This window comes from Erpetoichthys calabaricus, chromosome 8, assembly GCF_900747795.2.
Source record: "Erpetoichthys calabaricus chromosome 8, fErpCal1.3, whole genome shotgun sequence".
NCBI classification, from domain to species: Eukaryota; Metazoa; Chordata; class Cladistia; order Polypteriformes; family Polypteridae; genus Erpetoichthys; species Erpetoichthys calabaricus.
This window is the reverse complement of record NC_041401.2, coordinates 158198896-158226721: the sequence shown is the minus strand read 5'-3', so window position 1 is coordinate 158226721 and position 27826 is coordinate 158198896. Positions and strand designations below refer to the sequence as shown.

Sequence of the window (27826 nt, the reverse complement as noted above, 5' to 3'; positions counted from 1 at the left end):
GTTATGTAATTGTACTATACATGTGTTATAAGCTGTAATAATTAAATAAGATAAGAAATGCACATAAAGGTGAAATTGTATTGTTCAATTATGATCGGGGATCTAAAGATCTGCTAAACATGTCTGGCTTAGAAATACTACTGAGAACTGGTGGATGGGTGGTAGGCAGTTCACAAAAAGATGCAGGCGTCATGTTGAATTTGCATCAGTGTATGTATGACCCAAAATAAGAACTGCTGGGCTAAATAAAATTAAAGATGCTACTGAAACATCAAAGAAGCTGGGTGCACAAAAATTCAAAAGTGGAGGAAAAACTAGAAAGAATGACTAAATAAAAACTAAGTCCTTGGTGAAATACTCAGCCATAATCAGAGGATGCCTCATACAGATGCAAACACAGCTGTTGTTTTTGTCAAGAAGCCAGAGACACAGACATTAAAGTGAAAAAGGAATGGAAAGAAAGTCACAGACGGGTGAGCCTTTGTGACAATTTTGTTATGTAATACAGTACCTCACAAAATTCTAGTATGTTAATTTAGTTAATCAAGTGGAGGGCTTCACAGATTTTACTACTTCTGTATATAATAGCAGTTTGGCTATTTGGTGAAGGGCATAAGACTGACATATGACAAGCTTAGTAGTTTAAAAAAGAAACGGACACTACTGACTTAGAGAGTTACTGTTCATCTCTAGATGTGATTCTGAGGATTTTCAGGATGTAACTCCTGGGAATGGCATATTGAGGTTAGAGTCAGGAGGTGAGCTGGGGTAAAAGCTCCACTGGCAGGGATTTAGTGGATCCAGAAATCTTGTGAAAAGGAAAAAAAGGTTTATTACTTGATTCTAGAGACAGAATCCTTGTATACAGTAGGTAGGTCTCTGTTTTCTCTGTTGCTTGTTACTGTTTGCTCTTCCTTTGATCATTTCACCCTCGATTGCATTACAGTAACTCTAAGAGACATTTCTTTTTAAAATATTTTGGACTCATGAGTCCTAGTGTTTTTAGACAGGACTGTTCACAGTGGTATTCATATCAGAATTAGATATGGGCAAATTGTTAAATTCCTGAAAGTGTAGCCAAAATACTACAAACCTCAGAACAGCATGAAGTCAACTGTCAACTTTAACTGTAATTTTTTATTTTGTTTTTTGGAGCACAAAACATTATAGCATAAAACATCTCAGTTAGAGAAATGTGTGCAGGATGTATTTCATAAACAATCCAAAAAGAGATCTGCATTCAACTTCCACCTAACAGTCTTAATGAAATTTTGAACATGGCCTGAAATCCTAATTTCCCACACTTTTGCCATTTTATAATTCCTTTTGCCAAGCAAAGACATGAATTTATTTTTTTAAAGACAAAACACCCTGCGATGATGTCATTGTGTTTAAGTCCCATCTCCTGCAGAATGTTATATAATACTGGCAAATGCTTAGAAGCTTTTGTTAAAAGTTAAATCATTTTTTTCATTAAGCCCTTGTCAAGATACAAAATCTAAAATTAAGACATAATCAGGGTGAATGTTTTAGATTTCTAAAATGCAAAGTTATATAGTCATTGATGAAATGGTATAGTTGATAGAAACCTTTATAATAATGTGTGTAGCTGCGTTTACCCAGAATTACCAAAGTTCTACAGCTTCAGTATGCTTCATAGGATTCTGGCAAAAAGCTTGATGTGTTGAAATGAGTCCACAGACAAAATATCTTCATTTTAAAAACTTTAGTAAAAATTCAGAGTGAAACAGTTTACACAGAAATAGAGAAAACATTGGTATTATAAGAAAAATTCTGTTTAAGGCTTATATCTTGTTTGTTTCATTAAGTTCTATCATACAGATGAACCATTTCTAAATGGTCAGAAAACTGTATGCTTATCCCATTTTCATACTGTAAATGGGTCTTTTGGTCCCCGCTAGCACTGGCACCTACTCTAAACAACAACTGACTCTTGCTTTAACTGAGATACAGTGTGTTAATTGAAAGTTCTATCTCATATTAACTTGCAGGGGGTAAAAGACTATACCACTGTCTATGGCTAAGAAAGAAAATTATATTCTATTCAAATTGAGCATGTACTAATAAGTTTAACTTAAAGCTTTAACTTTCTAAGATTGGCTCTTACAATGTGTTTTCATTCTTTCTTGACCAAGTAGCTCCAAGAAACAAGAGCTTTGAAATTTTGAATAATAAAGCAGTGAGATGTGACTGATTTTCTTTTTGGACTATATATTGGGCAATGAACTACATGGTGGTCTTGGAGCTAGCTCAGGTGCTTCACTGTTTTGTGACTTTTGTTCTAAGTATCTGCATAAATTGAATATTCTTTTTTGTCTGTTTGGGATTCGTAAATGGATACTGAAGTTTCTTCCCTGTCAGACAGAATTGGCTTTTTTATAAATGTCCTGTGAAAGACTTGAGTGCTGCGTAAGATTAACTACTACCTGAATAAACTCTGGAAAATAATGCTTGAATAGATGACTAATGTTGAAAGTGCCCTAATGGCAGCTTCAATAAAAAATGCAGTCAGAAAATGTTAACACAACATGTCATTCTGCTCATCAGTTTAGGTGAAAAATTTCCCACAAGATTAAAGGTGCTCATTCTGAGGATGTCCTGAGGCCTTTACCTCCATTTAGGTTTTTGCCAGCCTTTCTCTTTTCTGTTATTCATCTGACCTTTTATTTTCCACCCATGGGTAACTTTAACAGCTTGATTACTAAAAACTGGTGTTGAACTCACATCTTAAAGATTGCATGCTCACTCAGTTGGTCACCACCTTTAGCAGAGGCTGTAGATGGCATTTGAACTGTGACAGAAACTGCTCAAGAAACCTCCACATGGAAGGTATGTAAACCTGCTAGTAAATCTAAAGCCAGTGGGTAGTGCTGCTGCCTCGCAGTTAGGAGACCCGGGTTCGCTTCCCGGGAAATCCCTGCGTGGAGTTTGCATGTTCTCCCCGTGTCTGCATGAGTTTCCTCCGGGTGCTCCGGTTTCCTCCCACAGTCCAAAGACATGCAGGTTAGGTGCTTTGGCGATCCTAAATTGTCCCTAGAGTGTGCTTGGTGTGTGTGTGTGTGTGTGCGCGCCCTGCGGTGGGCTGGCGCCCTGCCCAGGGTTTGTTTCCTGCCTTGCACCCTGTGTTGGCTGGGATTGGCTCCAGCAGACCCCCCGTGACCCTGTAGTTAGGATATAGCGGGTTGGATAATGGATGGTTGGATATTTGGTTTTACACATGTTACTCTTTCTTTGTATTTACTTAAAATGGCTAGCACTGTAGCTCAGTGGTTAGCACTGCTATTTGACAGGTCCAGTGTTTCATATTCAAACCTCATGTTCAGTCTTTGTTTGTATGGTGTTTTTCATATTTTCCAGTGTCTGCATGGGTTTTTCTATGAAATCTCTGACGATATCTGTGTTAGGTTAAATGGAAATTCAAAAATGGCTGAGCATAAGTGTAACTGTGGATGAATGCGAATGTACACTGTGATGAACAGTCTCGGGCATGGGTCTTAAATCACAAGTCAATTAAAATAAAAGGCAAAAGAGTTAATTAGCAACAAAAACTGGTCACTAATTAAAAAGGTTCAAAATGAAAATAATCAAAGTATTCTTTTAAAGCATCTTTCATCCATCCTCCCACTTTCTGAGCCCAGTTTTCTCCAGTACAGAAGTTCTTTGAGATGGAAAGTTGAAGCCTCTTCTGTCAGTCTCATAGTGACCATCATGCTCAGGTCCAAACTCTCTCATCCAAGGCTGATATTGAGTTACTTACCAGGTCAATCAAGATATGTTTGCTTTGTAGGAGTAAAAGAGTTCTGAGGAAACCTGCATTAATGTGGGAAGAAAGTGCAATTTTCACACAAAAAATACATCAGCCATAAATTTAACAGGAGTCAATGCACAGGAACACTGTTATACAAAGAAATGCACTCACATCAAAGTTGTAGAAAGGAAAACACATTTTAAAAGCTTTATTGGGTTGACTTAAGTCCCATTATTTTGTGACATTATTACGTTTTATTTTTCATTGGCTTTCTTTCACTTAACTGTCTAAAGGGAAATTATTTCTGAAGTGACGGCGTGTCAGTTTATATACAGGATTGTCCAGTGATTTTCATTTCTTTCTTTTGTTTTATTTAGCTGAAACTAAGATATGTTTCAAGTATTATCATGGGGTCAGTGGAGCCCTGCGCGCAACCACACCTTGCATCACTGTCAAGAATCCTGGAGTGATGGTGAGTAAGATATATTGTCATGGAACTTGTTTTCTGGTTCTCATATTATAGTTTGGTCATATTACTCCAAATGAGTAACAGATTTAATTCTAGAAAGCTTTCAAAAATGCAGTTTTATTATTGCTTGCTTTGGAACAGCAAGACAAGTTATTCTTATTTTGATTCTTCCTCTTGGCTGAAACGATTAACCACAGCTTACTTACTTATGTATGTTTGACAAATCTTTAAATAGTTTGTTGTGCATTAAGATTCAAGTATTTTTAATTATGGCTCTTTCAAATAATTCCAATGTCTTCCCTATGTGAGACTGGCTCTCCTCTTTCTCTTGTGTGCCATCTGCTTGATTTCTTGAGATGCCAACTTCATTGTGGCTGCACATGTTTTATTTTATTTTTTTTTACTGTTTAACTGATTATAAATATTCCTTTGTTAAAAAAAAGAAATGTCCAAAAATGATATTTATTTTGTTTTGTTATTTACACAATGTAGTTTGTGTTCATGATCTCATGTTTCACGCAGATTTTAGAGAAAAACTTCATAGTAGAACCCAATGCTGACCAATGCTGTAAAACAACAAATGATGTGAAAAACATCCATGAAGAAAGTAAAAAAATCTTACATTACTTGCATTGCATTATCCAGTCGTTTGTTCAAAATGTGCAAAACTCATGCAATTTCTTCTAAAACATGGTTAAATCCATCCATCCATCCATTTTCTAACCCGCTGAATCCGAACACAGGGTCACGGGGGTCTGCTGGAGCCAATCCCAGCCAACACAGGGCACAAGGCAGGAAACAGTCCTGGGCAGGGTGCCAACCCACTGCAGATGGTTAAATAGATTTTGAAATTATCAGCACATACCATAAATAGGAAAATACATTCACATTGTTCACCATTGAGTTTTGTTATATTATAACAATTATATTTTTTCTTTCCATTCTTCATGAAACATAAGATGATTTTTTCCATTATCACTACAAACTACTTGGGGTAAGTAACATATGAAAAATATCATTTTTTGGTGGAGTATTCCTTTAATAGTCCTAGCCTGTCATGGCTACAGTCTGTCTTTAAGAAATGCAATCTACCTTGCTAATATTTTACATCAACCTTGTGTTACAGAAAGTTTTAAACACTACATACATTGTGGTGCCTGGCGGGTGTCCATGCCCGGCCGGGACGCCTAGGAGGAGTGGAGGAGGGCTTGTGCCTCCTCCAGGACACGAGGGGGCGTCCTCCCTGGTGGCTTTGGGGACCACGGGTACAGAGCTTAGAAGCTCAACCCTGTAGGGGCCCGTGGTCACCGCCAGGGGGCGCCCCGATGCCTTGGGAACATTGTCCCTCAGTACTTCCGCCACACCGGGAAGTGCTGGGGGGAAGAGACTTGAGGGCACCCGGTGGACTTCCGGCTTCTCCTTGGGAGCTTCCGCCACACAGGGGTGTGGCTACGGAAGTCCTGAGGATGCACCTGGAGCCCATCCGGGGCACATAAAAGGGGCCGCCTCCCTCCAGTCAGGAGCAAGAGTCGAGAGGAAGAAGACGAAGCGTGGTGGAGAGGAGTGGAGGCGGACCAGAGACTTGAAAGGCATTGTGTTGTGGCCAGGACTGTTAAGGGGTGATTGGTGCTTTGTGCACTGGGTTTGTGCACTTTACTTTATTTATAATGTATAATAAACGTGTGGTGGACTATAATATGGCGTCCGTCTGTCTGTGTCCGGGCTGCGTATCACAACATCAAATATACTTCAGCCTAACTGAGTGCATTTATTAATGACAGTGAGAGCAGTCATGTTGTACTTTATGCTCCTTCTAATGAATCACTACATGAAAAGTGAAAAGGTGCGTTTCACACAGTTTAGTCAATGCAGCAAAAAAATCAACATTTTAAGACAATGAGTGTGTTTAATGAAAACTTTACATTCTTATTTTATATTTCCATGCTTTCTTCCGTTCTAATTTTAAATTGCCGCAAGGGAGTTCTATATAGGCACATTAACCAATTTAGAAATTTCGTAACACTTTATAATGATATAGTTATCAGCGGTAGTCCATTAGTTATGATCCTTAAAAGGAATTGCTCATACGTTAGACTGGCGGTGATTGTTGTATTATAAGTATCAAGAAAATGTACATAAGATCATTAGCATACCAGATACATAAAAGGAACATTTCTAACATCTTTACTAAAATAAATACCACTGATGGATTATGAATAATTCATAATAAGTCATGAATTCTGAATAATTTTTAAAAATCATGTTTATATTTTGTTTATATTATATTTAGAAAGGACGGGTAATCATCAAAATAAAATTTATATGAATAATAAATCTCAGTTTTGCAAGTTCATGTTAGTACGAGAATTCAAATTATCTGCACTCTGGTTATATTAAAACTTCTGTTGGCAGCACTGTCCTATCAGTGCTTTCCGTACGAGGTCCCTGTCTCCCCAGTCACTTCTGTGCAGGTGTGAATGTGTTACATCAGATTGTTTGAAACTGCGGTGCTAGAAACAACGCCTGCAGGTCGCACAAGCGTCCGCCATGAAGAAGGAGCTGGATGCCAGTCCACGTCCACGACTGATGACAACATTAAGCGTGCACGTGAAATGATTCTGTTGAATAGACGAGTGACAGTAGATGATGTGGCAAATCATTTTCAAATCAGCCATGGCTTTGCTTATGCAATAATCCATGACAGACTTGGGTTTCAAAAGAAGCCCTACGAGGATGAAAATTCAAGTCTGGTGAAGAGGTGAAGACAGTTGTGCATTCATGGCTCACACCTCAGCCTAAAAGATTTTTTAAAAAAGGATTACGAAAGCTTGTTTACAAGTGGACAAAGTGTTGAAAAACAGGGAGATTATGTCAAAAAATGATGGATTTGTCTTTTCTGAAAGTTGATTAAAATAAATTCTACAGCCGGAGTGCGAATAATTTTTGACTCACCCTCATATATACAAGATCCAAGAACTGTATGACTAACTAATGAATTAATTTATGAATTAAATGTACAGTAAAGTGTAATAGATAAATTACCCACTTCTGGGTCTTGGCATCTGAAATAATGTGACTTATTTTTTTTGTTTTAATATTGTATTTGACTGCCTCATCAGCTAAATACTTAACGTGACACATTTTGACAACAACATGAATGCATTTTATATTTAATTGTCAAATATTGTAAACCTGCTTTATGTAATGTGGTACAAATCAATAGATCTACTCTAACTATAACAACTAAGAAGAGTGAGGAATACAGAAACTAGTACATTAAATCAAGTGTACATTAAAATATAAAACCAATGTTCACAGAGCTAAGCAATGTAGTAGAAATGTAGCAGAAAAAGGAAGTCCTTCCAGATGTGATCTTAATAATAAAGCTTTTCTTTTTTAATGTAAATGGATCCAGTGCTAGCAGTCGTTTTAACATTACATTTGCAGTTCTGATGGTTCAAATCTAGTAAAAGCAAAAATACTTTTGATCTATGAAAGTGAAAGACTTGTATTGCATGTGTTCATATTATTTTGTACATCGGATATTTGGACAGGGTAAAAGGGCTTTCTGAGAGGAATGCATGTAATAGATTTCAGAGTATTGATCAGTATATAATGAATGGTGGAGATGAAAGTGTTGAGAACAGACTGTAAGGTTAATCAAAATGACTTAGTCTTAGGGGCAGAATACAGTAAGAAAATATCACTTAAGTATGCAGTTTTGTGACTTAGTAATGTTTAGAGGTGTTTTCCATTCTTATAATTGTAATGAATTTGCCATTTTATTTCAATAACATACTTCTTTATTCCAGTGGTAAACCATATGTTAACAACAGTGCATTCACTTGTCATAAGACCACTGACAGGTGTCAGGAAGGCCCGTGAATATGAAGGTCAAAACTGAAAAAACAATAGTACCATGCGAGAAAGATTCATAAACAAAATTGTGGTCAACATCAAAATCAAACATGAAGGTATGCAGCAAAAAAGTCCTTAGAAAGTCGTAACAAGGTTGGACACTGAATTGCGGACCCAGAAGCTATTTATAGTGTCAAGTTGAAGACGCAGAAGGTTGTGAACTCAGGTGGGATGAGTCCTTGACAACAAAATAAAAAGCAAGATCCAAAGGCTTTAAATAAAGAATGTTAATAAACGCGGAGGATTCTGAAGAGACATAACCTTGCTGGAAGGTCTTGGGTTAATAAGAAAAACATTTCTTCCAAAAGAAATTAAAAAAAACATTGGTTCATGAAACAGTGCTGGAAATGTCTAATATTTACAGGTATATAGTTGTTCATTTTATAGCTTATGTAAGAAACTTAGAACAATTTTGACAAGAACAAGAAGCTTTCACGTAGGTTCTCCAAAATAACATCTAAGAAGAAGAATAAAGCAGAGATAGCACTATTAAGATTGTATCGGTCTCAGTGGTGTAAAAAACATTTTCAAGAATATGGAGTAAGCTATTCTTAGTCTTGGAAGATGAAGAGCAGTGTAGAAACTTGAGTTAAAAAGAGCAAAACACAACCCAAACGGTATTCAAATAATCAAAGCACAGAAATGTCACTGTAGAGATCCTAACCATGAATAGTGAACCTTTATCAAATATTAAGACTACAAATATTTATTTTTGATTTAGTTTATGGAAAAGCTTAGACACCGTGTACTGTGACTCCATCTTAAGAAATGTGATAATGTCAAATACAATACCAGTATCTAACCACATGGCTAGTAACGAGCCTTGTGTTATGGTTGCTTTTTTTTGATACTTTTGATTAGGTTATGACTTTGGGCCTGCCAGATCTCTTCCTATCAGAGTTTCATCCAGTTTGCAATTGCCTTTGGATTTTGTAGGACACCATACTCACTGACACTTAGATTTTTTTTTTAAATTTCTCTAAATGAAAGCACTACACTCCTAAAGGTAATGATGCTGTGTCTCATTTCATTTGTTAATTGTCATCTTCTTGGTATTATACAGTGTAATATTGTCCAAGTAGTACTGTAGAGGATGTAGTAACACAGTCTGTTCCAACTCTGCTTTAAGACAGGCAGAAGGTTTTTAAGTAATCAACAAAAGTTGGAACAAATGTGGAAATTGTTTGCTTCAACTTGCAAGGCTTTAATTTACATTGTAAACCTATTAGTTGTTCCCTGAAGATGGTCCGTTTGTAATTTTCTGTAATTTCATTATTTTTTTCAGTTTTTGTTAACCTAAACTTTAAATTTAAACCTCTGGTAGTTTATTTATTACCTTTTCACCACTGTAGGTCATTAATTGCATTTCATCTGATTAAATTTGAAGAAAAACTGAAGTGTTCTAAAACTTTTGACTAGTAATGTATATATACATTTTTTATTAAAAAGATCCTCAGTGGTGCCCCCTGTCTTTCAGGTCAGGTCAGGTTGGGGAGCATGCACTGCTACAGCTCGTTGCAGCACAAATTGAAATAGCTCGGGATTCTTGTTGGCAAACACCCAGGCAGACTCTTGGTCCAGTCCCACCCTCCAGAAATCACCCTCTATCTGTTGCAGCCATGGGCGTCCCATTGGCCTGGTTCAGCCGTTCAGGTCCTCAACAATAAGCATCCTCTGGAAATTGTGCCATATGGCCATAGTGCAATAACTGACACTCCCACACAATGCAGTTAATGTGCCTTATTCGGGGCTCTATGAGCAACCGCTCATTTGACACAAAGTCAAACTAGTGGTACCCAAGGGTTCTCTGAAGAGATACAGTAGCATTCCAGTCTTCATCTCACGTCACTGGATAGTGTCCATGTCTCAAAACCATATAGCAAAACAAGAAGCATCAGGACTGTGAAGACTTGGACTTTCATCCTTTTGCATAGATATTGGGTGTGCCACACATCCCTTTCCAGTGACCTTATGACCCCCCACATGCTCTCCACTAGGGACTAGGGACAGGAATGTCACTGCTGAGGTAAATGAACCTCTCAACGAGGTTGAAATTTTCTCCGCAGACAGACACACTGCTGATGGCTGTGCCCAAAAGGTCATTAAAGGCCTGGATCTTGGTTTTTATCCAGGGCACTTGCAAGCCCAGAGACTTGGACTCCTTGCTCAGTCTCTCGAGAGCCCCAATCAGAGCCACCCTTGACTCTGTGATGATTACAGCATTGTCAGCAAAGTCAAGATCAGTAAATCTCTATGGGGCATCTGTTGGTGAACAGCCGCTGGACCTCATGACCCTACCCAACACTCAGTCCATGCAAGCACTAAACAGAGTAGGAGCAAGAACATACCCCGATGAACTCCAGGATCAACTAGGAAAAGCACAGAGTTTTTGCCTACACTCTGCACAGTACTCACAGTAGCAGTGTACAGGCAGGCCATGATATCTAGCAACTCATGGGTCATCACACAAAGTCCCCAGATGTCCCACAAGGCAGCTTGATCAACTGAGTTGAACACTTCTTGAAAATCGACAAAGGTTGCAAAGAAACTGTGCCGATATTCTTGTTTGTGGTTGATGAGAACCCTCAATGCCATGATGTGGTGGCTGGTAGACTTTTTAGGCATAAAACCATACTGCTCTGGTCGCTGATAGGTGAGCAAGTGATCACGGATCTTATTGAGGATGACCCTAGCAAGGACCTTACCTGGCAAGGACCTTACCTGGCACCGAGCAGTGTTATCCCCATGTATTTGCCACAATCCAGGCAATCACCCTTGCCTTTCCAGACAGGGGTGACAAGTCCTGTTTTCCAGTCAGTTGGGATGACGCCCATCTCCCAAATGGAACCAAAGATTGCTTGCAATTTCAAGGGACAGTCTTACCACCAGGATGGAGAGCCTTGGATACCACACATCTCTGCAGCCTTCTCAACCTTCAGCTGGTTCATCACCTGTGCAATATCAGTGAGACTGGATGGTTCACAGCTAGGCCCAGAGATGTCCAACATCCTAGATGGAGGATCAGCTTTAAACAGCTGCTTAATGCAGCTCCCAACTGCAGTGTCATCTGTAAGGACCATTCCATTACCCATCCTGACTGCAAAACTCTGAGGAACAAATTTGGATGTGTGTCATGCTGCAGTTCCTCTGCAAGCAGGATGTAGGTCACCAGACTGTTAATGGTTTGTCACTTGCTCACAGATTCTTCTAACAAATGCCTCCTTATCTACCCCTAGAGCCCACACAGCTGTCCTTCTCAAGTTCCCGGTACAAACCGGAGTTGCCATTGAGCCATGTGTTGTTTCTCCTTTCAATGGTATCCAGGATGCCCACGAGATGAATTACCTCATTTTGGGAACACCAGTAACATCAACGCAACCCTCAGCAACCTTCAAGATCTTGTCATAGACGGTCTCCTACATCACATTAGGATCGGCAGTCACACCCAAGTCTGCAAGTTCCTCATACAAACAATTAGATACAACCTGATCTTGGAGTCTGGCAAGGTCCAGCCTCATTTTCCCAGTAGATGGTAGACTGTTGGATCAAAGCTGAATCATCAGAATAGCAACAACAAGTTTGGCAGAATTCACAAACTGGGTACTTCTGTAGACACTGCAGTTCTGTAGGAGCCTCCAGAGTCTGCCCACGAAGATGTGATTGATCTCATTCAGTGCACCATCAGTATTGGAGTACCAAGTCCAATGATGTGGCTCAGGGCATTGAAACCAGGGTCCAGCAGTCTGCAGTCACTGACCTTTTCCAAAGTCAGGGACTATGCAGCCACTTTCACCACAGTTGCCATAACCACAGGGACCAACACAATCCTCATAGCCAGTCCTGTCAGTGTCAGTGGTTGCATTGATGTCACCCATGACCAGAGGAGTGTCACTTGGCGGGCACCCATTAACCACTGAGTGAAGTTGTGATTAAAATGTCTCCATCACTGAGACATCACTCATTGCGGTCAGAGCATACACTGAGACAACAGACAAGGCACCCAGAGAGTGCTTTAATCTGAGTCTCATAATACTCTCATTGAAAGGAGCAGCATCGGCCACCATCAGAAGGAGCTGATCCACCACATGTCATGACTGTCTGTCTGTCCTTCTGCCAGTTTGTATGACACAACACAGCTCTCAGTGGACTTATTTAATTGAAATTTGGTACCTTTATTTCTAAAGGAGTTTTGTCAGGAAAGTTAAAATGTTTTAGAGAAATCTCAAATAGAGTGAGTTCTACAAAAAAAAAAAATCTCAAAAACTGAAGTATCTTAAAACAGAGAAACATTCTATGTGACCTCAATTATTTATTCTTCCAAATTTACCTTGAGAGAAATATTTAAATTTGCATATATTTTTGTTTTACATTTCCCAACAACCACTCATGATAGCAAAGTAAATCCCCAGATCAGATGTCCATACTTTTGTTCAGACACCAAATCAGTGGTCATAGGGTAGTACAGATACCATACCATACCATACCATTTTTATTTGTTAAGCACTTAAAAACACAGCATTACAACTGACCGAAGCGCTGTACAGTTAAAACAAGCAAGACTAAAAGCAAAATATTAAAACAAACATTAAGAGAGAATTAAAACAGAGACACTAAAAACAGGTCAGGGGACCCAATAAAACAGAGAAATAGCAAAAAGCAAGTGGAAATAAGACAGGTTAAGAATTAAAAGCCAATGTGAAGAAGTGCGTTTTTAGGTGTGATTTGAATGTGGCGACTGAAGCGGCTTGCCTAACCACTAAACGTAAGGAGTTCCAGAGCCTAGGTGCACAGACGGAAAAAGCCCTTTCACCACGAACTTTAAAACGTGCCTTGGGAACGGTTAGGAGCAGCTGATCTGCGGATCTAAGAACATGAGGGGGATTGTGACGATGGAGCAAGACACTCAAGTAGGCAGGGGCTAGACCATTTAGTGCCTTATAGGTTAAGAGGAGTATCTTAAAATCAATTCTGAAGCTAACCGGCAGCCAGTGTAGGGTTTTTAAAATCGGTGTTGGCTTCTGCTGCTTCCAGTTAAAAGCCTTGCAGCCACATTTTGAACCAATTGGAGTCTAGAAAGAGTGGCTTTACTAATACCATATATACAGGAATTAGAATAGTCGAGCCGGGACGTAATGAATGCATGGATTACTGATTCCAGGAGGTGGTAAGGCAGAATTGGTTTGAGTTTGGCAATTCGCCTGAGATGGAAAAAGCAGGATTTTACTGTGCTGTTGACTTGAGTATCCATTTTCAGGACCATATCCATTTTGATTCCAAGATTGGAAACAGACGAAGTTACTGGAATGGGAAGAAAGTCGAGGCCAAGGGGTAGGGTCTGTTTGCGGTCAGGACTAAAAACAATGACCTCGGTTTTTGAATCGTTCAGGTGAAGGAAGTTTACAGCCAGCCAGTCCTTAATGTCAGATAAGCAGTCGAGAAGAGGTTTAGTGGAGTCAGTTGACTTGAGGGAGAAATAAATTTGGCAGTCATCAGCATATAGGTGATACGAGATTGCATGTTTTCTAAAAATTGCACCTAAAGGCAGGATGTAAATTGAAAAAAGTAGTGGCCCCAAAATGGAACCCTGGGGGACACCACATGGGAGTGGGACTGATTCAGATGAAAAATCATCTAGCATGACTCTAAGAGTCCATCCATCCATCCATCCATCCATTTTCCAACCCGCTGAATCTGAACACAGGGTCACGGGGGTCTGCTGGAGCCAATCCCAGCCAACACAGGGCACAAGGCAGGAACCAATTCTGGGCAGGGTGCCACCCACACACCAAGCACACACTAGGGCCAATTTAGAATCGCCAATCCACCTAACCTGCATGTCTTTGGACTGTGGGAGGAAACCGGAGTACCCGGAGAAAACCCACGCAGACACGGGGAGTACATGCAAACTCCACGCAGGGAGGACCTGGGAAGCGAACCCAGGTCTCCTTACTGCAAGGCAGCAGCGCTACCACTGCGCCACCGTGCCGCCGACTCTAAGAGTCCTGTTGCAGAAATATGACCTGAACCAGTCGAGGGCTAAGCCAGATACACCAGCCCAGGATTCGAGTCGGGAGATCATGATGTCGTGGTCGATTGTGTCGAAGGCAGCAGATAAATCGAGAAGAACCATAATCACGTAGAGTCCTGAGTCCAATGCCAAAAGGACATCATTTAGGACACGTAAATGCGCGGTTTCTGTGCTGTTTTGGGGTCTAAAGCCTGACTGAAAAAGGTCCATTACCTGATGGTCCTGTAGGTGATGAATTAATTGCTCATAAACTACTTTTTCGAGTAATTTTGACAGGAAAGGTAGTTTGGAAATTGGACGAAGATTGGAGAAGACGGCAGGGTCAAGATCAGGTTTTTTCACGATTGGATGTACAACTGCGTGTTTGAAAGCACGAGGAACTATAGCCGAAGATAGACTACTAGTTATGATCTTTAAGACATCATATCAAATCACAGGAAAGACATCTTTCAGCAGTCTGGACGGCACCACATCGTCCGGAGAGCCCGAAGGCTTCATTGAGGCGACGATTTTTTCCAGATGGGGGAGCGAAATGGGTTTAAAGCTGGTGAGGGAGCCGTGTACAGGAACGGCTAAATCAACAGAGCCAGAAGAAGAAATGGAGATCTGGGATTTAATGTTCGTGACCTTATCCAGAAAAAACGTAAGGATCTGATTACAAAGAGCATTGGAGGGAGAAGAGAAAACAGTTGCAGCTGGAGAGAGGACAGCATTCAGTGTTTTGTATAAGACACGTTGATTGCCAGAATTTTTTGAGATGATGTCAGTGAAAAAACGGTTCCTTGCACCTCTGACTGCTCTCTGGTATTGAGACCACATGTCTCTCATGCAGTCAAAGGTAACAGTGAGACCATCTTTCCTCCGTTTACGTTCTAGCCGCCTACAGTTTTGCCTGATGGAGCGAGTTTGTTCATTTAGCCATGGGTCATGTGTGACTTTGGATTGTCTCCGTTTGAGTGGGGCTACAACATCCATCACAGAACAGCAGGAAGTATAGAAGGTTTGCAATAAAACATCAGCATCCGTGGATTCACATGATGTGGAGATTGATGAAAAAGCAGCTGCAAAATCTTCAGCAGCAGAAGGGGAAATGACACAGAAGGGACGGGTAGTGGTGGATTTACCATGCTCAGCAGAGACCAAATCCAAATTAAACAGAACAGGCGAGTGATCAGAAAAACTGGGAGGCAGAATGTCCAAGTCACTGATTCTGAGACCGCGAGAAAGAACCAGGTCCAGTGTGTGAGCCTGTCCATGTGTTGGTCCATTCACTAGTTGAGAAAGACCAAAGGAGTCAATAATGTCCAGAAAGTCTTTTGCTAGAGGTTTAACGGGACAGCAAACATGGATATTAAAATCACCCAAACAAAGGAAGTGATCATATCTGCAGGTAATATCAGCCAAAAAAGCTGCAAATTCGTCTAAAAAGTCCTTATTATATTTTGGGGGGCGATAGATGAGTGTGCACAGCAGCGGTGGAGAACAGACAAGTTCAAACAGTGAGCTCAAAAGTTAAAGGGGAAAATGAAAGTGGAAGGGAAGGGCGTTTGCAGATAAAATCAGATTTAAATAAGGTCAATAAGCCCCCGCCGCGGCGCTGCACTCTCGGCGTGTTGATAAAGGAACATCCCGGAGGCAAAACTTCAGTGAGTGAGAGCGTCTCGCCCGGTAAAATCCAGGTTTCAGCAGTACATAAAAAATCCAGGCCATTGGAAAGAAAAAAGTCTTTCAGGATGAAAGTTTTGTTCACGACCGATCTGGCGTTTATCAGCGCAAAACGAACTGGCTGGGACGACGTTAACAAAGACGCACCAGCCGTGGCGGCTGACATTGTCGTGATGCGGCGTAGGTTGTTAAAGTTCACCCCCCGGCGGCGGTGACGGAGCGAGGCAGGGAGGTGTACCGGAGCATCCGAGGGCAAGAAGCATTCCGGGAGCATTGACTCATGTTGGGAGCCAGGAGAGTTGTTCCTAGAGAGGATCCGGGAGGCTCGGAGCCGAGCCCTGGTGCCTCCACGCTTCCCCTGGTGGCGGCGTTTCCATCGGCGACTGGCCAAGCCGTGGACAGTGATGAGGAAGGCCGCGACTTCCTCAAACAGTCTGCCAAAGGTTTGACTGAACTCCGGAGTCAAATGTCGAGAAACCCCCACACTCGTTCGAAGAGCCAGAAGGGTGAAGCGATCATAACGAATCATCGAGTCAGGAAGAGCATCACAGGAGCAAGTAAGCCGAGAAAAAAGCAGGACTAATGAGAAACAAAAAAGCCAGAGCAGCTGACGGCGTGCCTCAACAGTCGGCGCCATCTTGAATCACAATGTATACCCAATAAATGCTTATATATAGTGTGATGCCTAGCAGTGTTGGTTTTGGGAAAGTCCATGTTCCATTCTCTTAAAACAAGCATTTGAGCCTGTTGGTAAAAACTGGTGGTGAGTACCACATTAGCCCTAAAAACAGCTGATATGATACAGAATCAGGGATATGATACATCCACATAGATACTTGGGGGGAGAACTACAAAGCCATCACATTTTGAAAGTGATCATTATAATGCAAATAGCTGAAAGATGTGACAAAATGTGAAGTCTTTCAACAAAGAAGAATAAAGCACGCTCTAGAGCCTCACACTCTTAAAGATAGGCTTTGGAAAGCTCTATCTCTTCTGCTGTTCCAGGTCAAAAGACTCCATTCTCTTATTGTCCTCCTGGTTAAATCGGCTTGAGCCCAGAAGGGGTAGTACTTACAGTGTCCAGTTGGGTTTGGGGCGAGGTGTTGTCTTCTGGTGACAGTTCTATGCTGTGGAAGGAACAAGCGACATCATTTGTGACAGCGCCCCTTTGTGTCTCAAGGTGGAATTACTTGGCTTACCTGTGAATGAGTAACTCATAGCTACATATACAGTAGGTTTCTGAGAAAACAGATTTATTGTAGTGAAGACAGGAATAGTCTCAACATTTATACAAATGGAGATGTCACTCACGCACACAAAAACATAGCAAACAAGCAGTGAAGTTGTTGGTTGTACTACATTAGTTCCCTTCTTCATATTAAAAGAATAGCCTTCCTCGTCAGGTAGGTTCAGTGGCTGTGGATCAGTGGCTGGAGCAAGCTCATTTTGGACAAGATAAGACAGAAGGAGAACCAGGCCTGGTCAGTGGGCTGTTTTAAATGTTCCCCACCTGTGAACTTGCAGTTGAATAGGCAGCGGTCAACCACCTGTGCCTGTTTTAATAGAGTTTGGGCACACAAACTGTTGTGGGAGTGCAGGGGTAACGATATATACACACACACATACACCGGTCAGCCACAACATCAAAATCGCCTGCCTAATATTGTGTAGGTTGCCCTTTTGTTGCCAGAACAGCTCTGACCCATCAAGTCATGGATTCCATAAGATCTTTTAAGGTGTCATTTGGTATCTGGCACAAAAACGTTGCAAGGTGGAACCTTCACAGTTCGGACTTGTTTTCTAGCACATCCCAAAGGTGCTTGATCGGATTGATAACTAGCGAAATTGGAGGCCAACGCAACACCTTGAATGCTTTGTTCCTCAAACTATTCCTGAACAATTTTGGCAGGGTTCATTATTTTGCTAAAAGAGGCCTTTGCCATCAGAGAATACTGTTGCCATGAAGTGGCATTTGTGGTCTGTGTATTATAGTGAGACTGGTGAGACTTATCAGGTTCATTACTAGGTTTGTCTACTCCTGCACCTTAAGATTAACATACACACAGATACACACATAGAAATCCATGCCACATAGTTAACATACACAGATACACACACATACACACAAAGGGATCTAAGCCACACAATTATGTGAATGATACCTAACTGCCAGGCTATCTGTAATATTCCACATAGGATTCCATTAACATAAGTACGTGTAAGAGTGATACCAAATGCCTGTCTCTCTTAGTGCTCTACAAAGTGACCCCCTATCACCAGCACTAACAGACATACTTGCAACACATGAAGGCTCATCAGTCTTTTGGTTACATGCCACTTTCCAATCAATAAGGTCTTTCTTCTACCTCTCAGACTTGATAACCCAGCAAAGAAGACCAAATGGCAACTTCCCTTGCTGTAGATGCCCTAATTTTTACTTTATTAACTACAGTCACTTTAGTTAAAAAGAAAAAACATACAAATGTAAAAACATTGTGGTCTTTATTAAAGTATAATAATACCAAATAGAAGAAAATATAATAGAAAATAAAATAGATAGCAATCAAAAATCAGCAATGTCAAGGGTGAATGTTGTCCAGGGTGGCTATTTAATTTAGCAATTGGCATGATTCATAGGTTTGCATTCCTTGACATCCGAATGAAATGATCTCTTCTCGTTTTTTATGTATCTTGGTCTCTGCTGTCCTTCAGATGGGCCATTATTTATGTTGAAATTTCACATGGGGGCTCTGGGACATGTGACATTGCACATATTTGATTATCTGGCTGTCCTTAGGATGAGTGACTCTGCTCAAATAACGTTTTATGTACCTCCTTACTGCTTTTCTTTACCAAGCTATAAATTAATTGATCCTTGGGCATCTGTACTTATTTTCCATTTCCTCTACCATAAAATTATAAAATAACAGAAGTAGAGGCAACAAAATTATAAATTACTAGTATAGTATGGGAATAATGTATGAGAAAGTATGCTTTCAGTGTTACATGCCCCTGTAGTTAATGTCCTGTAAATTCAGTTCATTCTGATTCTTTTGAGAAAAAATTAGAACAGAAGCAGTCTGCATTTTTAAAATATAAAGATTTTATACTCTAGGACAGTCAGCAACAATCTTTAGGCAGGTGATTCTTTTTAAAGTAACATCCATGTGAATGATAGAACCAAAGGTTTCCCAGCATCACACTGCTTCTGCCGGCTTGCGTTCTTCTCAAAGTGCATTCTGGTGTCATCTCTTCCCTGGGTAAACAATGTACATGCACCTGGCCATCCACATGATCTAAAAGAAGAAATGATCCATGGTCTAGTTGTGATGCTCACAGGCACACTGTAGATGTTTTTGGTGGCAGGATGTGATGCACTGTGTATTCTGATACCTTTATCTCATAACCAGCATTAAGTTTTTCAGCAATTTATGATACTGTAGCTTTTCTGTAGGATCAGAGCCAATAATCTAGCCTTCGCTTCCAGTGCACATCAGTGAACTTTGGGCACCCATGATCCTGTTGTCAGTTTACCTGTTGTCCTTCCTTGGACCACTTTTTGGTAGGTATTAACTCTTACATACCAGGAAAACCCCACAAGACCTGCCATTCTGGAGATGCTTTGACCCAATCTTCTAGCCCTCACAATATGGCCCTTGTCAAAGTCACTAAGGGTGTACTCATACTAGGTACGTTTGTTCCATGCTGTACCCAAGCGCGATTGTCCCCCCTCCCTACTCCCCTGCTGTCCTGCGCTCACACTGTACTTAACGTTGTAGGCCGTGGCATGCTTTTCTCATGACCATGCGATTTCGTGTAAAACCATAACAAGATCTGCACACGGAGTGACAGCATGCATGTCAAAATGATTTTACTTTTTTTGTGGTTGTTTTGGAGACGTGTAGAGCAGGGTAACGCTCTGCCTTCTTACAGATTTATTGAGTGTGCGGCTCAGCGTTTTGCTGTTAATCATGCTGCATGTACAAGAAGATTTTTATGGTGACAAATGATGTTAGGGGAGGAAGTTACAGCTTGTCTTGCCAACTACAATTCACGTTCATGTGTAAGGTGAGAATAAAATAACTGTTTTTAGCTAAAATGGTATTGAATGAGAAGTGCTCCTCCAAACAATACCCTTCTCCAGGAAGGGTATTCTCAAGTAACTATCTGACTTGTCTCATCATTGACGTCATGTCTGTTTTCTGTGCTTGGGCACATTTAGCGATCACACTGTTCCCAAATGCTAATGAACTGTGCTCGGGCCCACCTCTTCTAAGCATGCCACGGTATGGCACATTTGTCCCAGCATGGTATGATCACACTAGTCAAACGAACGACAAATGTGCTTGGGCACGGAATGAATTGCCAGTTTAAGTATACCCTAAGATACTTAACACATGCCATTTTTCCTGCTTCCAACACATTACTGTTATTCACTCAACCTTCCAGTGATTTTAATGTTGTGGATGATCAGTATATCCATCCATCCATTATCCAACCTGCTATATCCTAACTACAGGGTCACAGGGGTCTGCTGGAGCCAATCCCAGCCAACACAGGGCGCAAGGCAGGAAACAAACCCCGGGCAGGGCGCCAACCCACCGCAGGGCACAAACACACACACACACACCAAGCACACAATAGGGACAATTTAGAATCGCCAATACACCTAACCTGCATGTCTTTGGACTGTGGGAGGAAACTGGAGTACCCGGAGGAAACCCACGCAGACACGGGGAGAACTTGCAAATTCCACGCAGGGAGGACCTGGGAAGCGAACCCGGGTCTCCTAACTGCGAGGCACAGTGCTACCACTGCGCCGCCGTGCAGCCCATGATCAGTATATTTATATTATATATATTATTTATTATTACATAATATAAAATACATTTTTGTTTGTCAGTGTTTTGTTAAATCCAAGGTTTCAAAGATTGATAAAACCAAGAAAAAACTAGCTTTATATTCATTATTATGGTGGTGAGCAAGCATACTGCATTACATTACAAATGCACTGATGACAAGTTATTTTGTTTTCTATATTTAGTTGATGGTACAGTTTGAGTTCAACTGGGGATTTTGCAGGGGGCAGCGGTTGCCAAGAACTTGTTTTCTTTAAGATCTTTGAAAAGAGAAATCTGCAGATCAAAGCAGGGTTTTGGAATCTTAAAGGACATTAAACCTTCAAGAGTGTAGCATGTGAACAAGTTTCCAGTGCCCTGACATGTAAGATCTTTCCTTATTAATTCTGGTCAAAGTGTAAGAAGTCAAACATATCACAGGCAGAGGTTTAAATCTATCCAGACAAAAAATAAAGTGAAAAGGATAATATCCATGTTCAGTCACTACCAAAACATTTTTAAATGCTGAGAAAAACCTTCTCAGCACATCTGTTGTACCTGAAATGTGTCTTGGATGGTAAACTGGGACACCTTGTTAGAATTTTTCTTGTGTCAAATCATTATTTTCCACACCAATGTTATAGACATTTGAGAGTTCTTACCCCAAGGAATGTTTCTATGTATGTGTTTTGTATTCATAATTTTCTTTAGAATAAATATAAATATTTTGCAGTTTATATTTAAGTGCACCATGACACATTTTTGTAGCTTAAGCATTTTGCTACTAAGTGTCTAGGATATGTGGCACTCTTGTAGGAGCTGCTTCCCAGGAAGCACTATATGCTACATCATGGTGGTCCGCCATATAATCCTGTGCAGTGCTTAATATATGTCAGAGACTATAGATTTAAACCTCGAACAAAGCGTCCTCATCCAGGTGACAACTTCTCCTTTGGTTTATGGCTTTTGACAATTCCTTTTGGACACCAGAGTAAAATGATTTTGACCCTTGACATGTTAATGGCTAGCCTTACTCCCACGTTTTACTAGGCACGCCTTTACATGTTAATTGCTCGGTCATTTTTTTATTCCCCCAGTGTTTTGGGAATGTCAGCTTTAACATATCTGACCTAATTTTTAACTTTCTCAATGGCTCTGTGATCTTGTTTTTACTCCTGAAAACTTGCATTTCATAGAATGACTTGAGCAAAAGCTGCCACACAAAGTCTGTGTGTCTTCACTGTGCCCTAGGTGATGCCCGCTCTAAAATCTCATGGTTGTTTGTTCTAGTAGTAGTCCAGATACATTCCATTCAGATGATTAGTGCAAATAAATGTACTCTTTTCTGGATAATCAAGTTAATGTGAATCAAAATTTGAGTCTCACTTGTGTTTTCTTGCTCTGTATCTGCAAGAAATGTGTTGAAATAGCAAACAACAATATATCATTGACGTAACTGAATAATTGCGATCTTATAATCATAGTAAATAGTAAATTTCATTTTTTTTTCCAGACCACACTCTATACAGTATTTTCAAACTAAAGCAGTGAAATTTAATTTAGTAAGGTAAATGCTAAGCAAATGCAGTGAAAGTCAAGGAGCATTCAGGTAGGTTTAATGACACATTTGATGCAGGAACGCTTCTCAGAATATTTAGAAGTACAAAAAGACTTTCACAAACTACATAAGTACATGAGTAAGCTTTTAGGGAAGAAATTGGAAAAAACAGCTGCATGATATATTCAAGATAGGTAAGCACTACAGCTAATGCTGGAGTTTTGAACATACAAGGGCATACTGTAATATAATATGGATTATGAAAAGCCAAACATCAGTTATAGAAGAGCATCACTGACAATATAAAAGTTGACCTCAAGAGGTTATTTTAAGCTGTAAACAAATGGTTCAGGAGGAGATGAATTGTATAAGGAACAGCAAAGGGAAAATGAAATATGCAGAAAGATATACAGTAGTAAATGTTCTCAGTTTATACTTTTCTGAGCTTTTCAAATGTCAAGAAGTCATACCTTCCAGAAGATGTAGAGAATATTGATTAATAAATAAATAATACTATTAAATGATATTAAATTGCTGGGACTGGATAACATTTACTCATTAAATCTCTGTGAAGCAGGTGAATTTGTTCATGAATCCTTAGTATGTATTTTTATAAATAAGTACATGGTAGGGAAACTTGTAATTACTGGATGGTACTTAATGTTAACATAATTCTAAAAAAGGATGATGGGACTGACTCTAGTCACTATGAGCCAGTTAGTTAAAAGTGGGTTATTGGTAATTGTCTGGAAGCAATTATTGAAGAAAAGTTTTAGTAATGCATATCAAGAAGTACTGGCATTGGTTTAAGTGAGGGAGATTTGCTAAGTGCAATAATTCTACTGGGAAACAAGAAAAGCATTTGAGCATAGTGGTGCATATCATTGCATCCATCTTAATTTTTCCAAAGCTTTCACCTTATGGGACTGCAGTATTTAAAATAAAATGTCAGTGAATACCCTGCTAGACCCAACCTTGTATTCCGTGTAGTCCTGCTGCCTTCTGGACCTTCACCTCACATAGCCTGCACATTATACTGTGCTTAGAGTGAATGGCAAGTTGGTTTCTGCTATCGGGGCTCCCACTACATTTTCCATCATTACTCTTGTCAAAGTGAGCAAAGGAGCTGTTTAGCCTTCTCTTTCAGTGCAAATGTTGTTGGCTGAGGGGTGGTTGTTTTTGCTTCTAAAGTCAGTGGTTCCTTGCCATACACCTTGGGGGTTTGTGCTGTTGAAGTGTTACTCAAGCTGATTCTTTTAAACAACTTTGACACTTTTGATAGATGAATGATGGGTGAATTTAAACTTATGAGGGAAGTAAGGAAGGTGATGCCATCTTTAAAATGAGCAGTTAGAACATGACTGTACAGAAGGAAGCTGCTTACAGTTCAATTTTGCACAATGATTAGAATGTTTTTCCTCACACAGAGAACTAAAGATATATTGAACGAGTTACAAAGCAGTGAGATAGATAGTAGTACTGTAGGAACATTTAAATTTCAATATGATGATATTCTGCAAAAGTTAAGTGAGTGGAAATTAAAGTGCACATTGTGATTTTTTTTAATCAAAACTCTTATGCTTTTAGAGAAAACAGTGTTGGCCTGTGACTTGCCATATCAGGAATTAAAATGAAAGCACATCACTGATGTGTAGCATGTTTTTATTTTATGTAAACCTTTATAGAATGCACAAAAATATTGGTCTGTATTTTGATGATCAGATTAATTTAGACTAGAACTGCTTTAAAATTGACCTACAAAACGAAAAAATAGCTCAAATTTCATCTTCTGCTGAAAATTTCATCATCATTGAATTTTAATCAAGTGAGTCTCACAAGCTAAAACTTTGGTTTTAATTTTATTTTGATTTTGAATGACTGCCATCTTTGCTAACGTATAATTTCTATATTTTATCTGCTTTATTTAACCAAATTTTTGAAAGTGATTTTGTTTATAAGCAAATACTAAATAGTCAAATGAACAATAAAATCAAAACATCTCAATTAGCAAGTATCCATTAATTAAAATAAAAAAATTATATATAGAATAAAACAGAATGCAAAATAATGCACAATTCAATCAGAAGTACACAGCTTCTCAAAACTGGTTCTTCTCACCTTTTCATTGGTAAGACATTCGGATTCAGTTCTCAGCGCTTACCAAAGGGAAATGCCAACTTCCAGTTATGTGTAACTGCTGACTGTTGTGTCTGTTGTGAGTTGCTTAGCCAACCAGAACACAACACTCAAAATAAGTTTTCTTTCCTCAAATAATGAATTCTATTTATTTCTCATGTTAAACCAACAGTTTAAAATAAGCATAGTATATACAGTCATGGTCGAAATTATTGGCACCCCTGGAATTTTCCTTGAAAATGCACCATTTCTCCCAGAAAATTGTTGCAATTACAAATGTTTTGGTATACACATGTTTATTTCCTTTATGTGCATTGGAACAACACAAAAAAACAGAGAAAAAAAGACAAATCTGACATAATTTCACACAAAACTCAAAAACCGGGCTGGACAAAATTATTGGCACCCTCTACTTAATATTTGGTTGCACACCCTTTGGAAAAAATAACTGAAATCAAGCGCTTCCTATAACCATCAAGCTTGTTACACCTGGAATTTCCGACCACTCTTCTTTTGCAAACTGCTCAAGGTTTCTCAGATTTGAAGGGCGCCTTCTCCCAAAAGCAATTTTGAGATCTCTCCATAAGTGTTCAATCGGATTTAGATCCGGACTCATTGCTGGCCACTTCAGAACTCTCCAGCGCTTTGTCGTCAACCATTTCTGAGTGCCTTTAGAGGTATGTTTGAGGTCATTGTCCTGCTGGAACACCCATGACCTCTGATGCAGACCCAGCTTTCTTACACTGGGCCCTACATTGCGCCCCAATATCTTTTGGTAGTCTTCAGATTTCATGGTGCCAGAGGCAGCAAAACATCCCCAAACATCTTAGAACCTCCACCATGTTTGACTGTAGTTACTGTGTTCTTTTCTTCGTAGGTCTCATTCCGTTTTCTGTAAACAGTAGAATGATGAGTTTTACCAAAAAGCTCTACCTTGGTCTCATCTGTCCACAAGACGTTCGCCCAGAAGGATTTTGGCTTCCTCAAGTACATTTTGGCAAACTCCAGTCTGGCTTTTTTATGTTTCTGTGTCAGCAGTAGGGTCCTCCTGGCTCTCCTGCCATAGCGTTTCATTTCGTTCAGATGTCAACGGATAGTTCGAGCTGACACTGTTGCACCCTGAGTCTGCAGAACAGCTTGAATATGTTTTGAAGTTGATTGGGGTTGTTTATCCACCATTCGGACTATCCTTCGTTGCAGTCTTTTATCAATTTTTCTCTTCCGTCCACGTCCAGGGAGATTAGCTACAGTGCCATGTGTTGTGAACTTCTTGATTATGTTGCGCATAGTGGACAAAGGAACATGAAGATCTCTGGAGATGGACTTGTATCCTTGAGATTGTTGATATTTTTCCACAATTTTTGTTCTCAAGTCTTCAGACAATTCTCTGCTCTTCTTTCTGTTCTCCATGCTTAGTGTGGCACACTCAGACACACAACAGAAAGGTTGAGTCAACTTTTCTCCATTTTAACTGGCTTCAGGTGTGATTGCTATATTGCCAGCACCTGTTTCTTGCCACAGGTGAGTTCAAATGAGCATCATATGCTTGAAATAAAATGATTTACCCACAATTTTGAAAGGGTGCCAATAATTTTGTCTGGCCCATTTTTGGAGTTCTGTGTGACATGATGTCAGAGTTCGCTTTTTTTCTCTGTTTTTTTGTGTTGTTCCAATGCACATAAAGGAAATAAACAAGTATATACAAAAACATTTGTAATTGCAATAATTTTCTGGGAGAAATGGTGCATTTTCTGGGAAAATTCCAGGGGTTCCGATAATTTTGGCCATGACTGTAAGTCTTTTTAGAACTTATGGAATCCATGCTGCTCATTAAGCTAAAGTGTCCAATGTTCTTTCAGTCCTTCTTGGTTATCAAAGTTCAAAGCTTTGCTTAAAGGGTGTCTCGCAGCCACATAAAGCGCCCTTTGTTGATCATTTAATAGTTTTCAGGGCTAGGATGCATCTCTCACAAATTACACCTAGTAACAGACGGACGTCTTTCTTTGTTGCAGTCAGAAAGTGAACTTTTTGCATTTGATCTGTCTCATTCTTTTACTGTGGGAGCCAGTGGGGCTTCTGTGGTTGATCTTAAAGTCGCTAAGCACTTTCAGATGCCTTGCTGGGCATGTCCGTCATAAATTGTTTTTGGTTCTTTCCTGAAACGAGTGAAAAACATGCTGTTAGGTATGTGGAAATCCATGCCTGTTTACCCCAGGATTTTTCTGGTGTTTCAAGCTCACACTTTACAGGGTGGAGGAGCGACACTGTATAGACACATCGGATAAACAAAAAAAATTGATTTTAAGACCAGAATATTTGTTAACCAAGGAATTAGTTGCTGTAACAAACGCCCTACAAACGCCCTGCCCGGGGTTTGTTTCCTGCCTTGCGCCCTATGTTGGCTGGGATTGGCTCCAGCAGACTCCCGTAACCCTGTAGTTAGGATATGGCAGGTTGGATAATGGATGGATGGATGGAATTAGTTGGGATGCAGCAGAATCATTATACTACTGTTGGACCTGAATAATTCTATTATGTCACCTTTTAGAAAGCAATTTCATTGTTACTGTGCATTTCATGTAAAGCCCAAGGCCAAGTAATCGTAATAATGTCTGAAATTAAAGACAGACGCTGCCTTGTGTATGCATACCCCTCAATTTTGTATTTTAATTTTAATATCTTTTATTTTATGACTGATGCTGTTGTAATGTATCATTCATTTTTATTCAAATGTGCCATATTTTTTTTTGAGATATTAATTCATATTGATTTTGAATTGTTTCTTCATATAGGTGGGATCAGAAGGCCTGACTGAGGGCGGATCTGTGGCAGAGCATTGTCGGAAACTAATCAGCTTTACACTTTCAGGTAATTAGCTTTTTCATATTATTTACAGTACTAGCAGAGCATGAGATTTGACGGGCTTGCTTGAATGCACACATTCTGGTTTATTATGCCTTGTTCTTAGTGGGCTTATCATTACCAGCTGCATCAGGTTCTCATTTTCCATATGGTTAAAACTAATTCATTAATGAATAATATAAAAAGGACACTTTTATTTAACTGTATATATGTATATATATATATATATATATATATATATATATTAATTAGAACAGTGATCACTGTTTTAATGTCACCTTACTAAGGGTGGTTGCCTCATTTTGCGTAATTCTTGCCTTCTTCCCAGAACTTTTGGTATTGGCCTCAGTGCTCCTTAAACCTGTATCAGAATTAATGGCTTCAGGGAATCAATTAATTCCATTAACATGCTGTGTCAAAACAAATTTTTCCAGCACCTCAATATTTCATTTTCATTGAAGGATTCCTTAAACACTGCAGTGGGTTGGCACCCTGCCTGGGATTGGTTCCTGCCTTGTGCCCTGTGTTGGCTGGGTTTGGCTCCAGCAGACCCCCATGACCCTGTGTTCGGATTCAGCGG

General features: G+C 39.8%; 1 protein-coding gene across 3 annotated transcripts in view; it reads left to right on the top strand.

The window, feature by feature from the left end:
* LOC114656187 (E3 ubiquitin-protein ligase HECW2-like) overlaps positions 1 to 27826 on the top strand; it is a 358966-nt gene that overhangs the window by 185898 nt on the left and 145242 nt on the right. For all 3 annotated transcript variants that reach the window (XM_051931045.1, XM_051931046.1, XM_051931047.1), the window contains 2 exons: positions 4147 to 4241; positions 27177 to 27252. In XM_051931045.1, coding sequence (XP_051787005.1) covers positions 4147 to 4241; positions 27177 to 27252 — 171 coding nt within the window. The remainder of the gene's footprint in view (positions 1 to 4146; positions 4242 to 27176; positions 27253 to 27826) is intronic.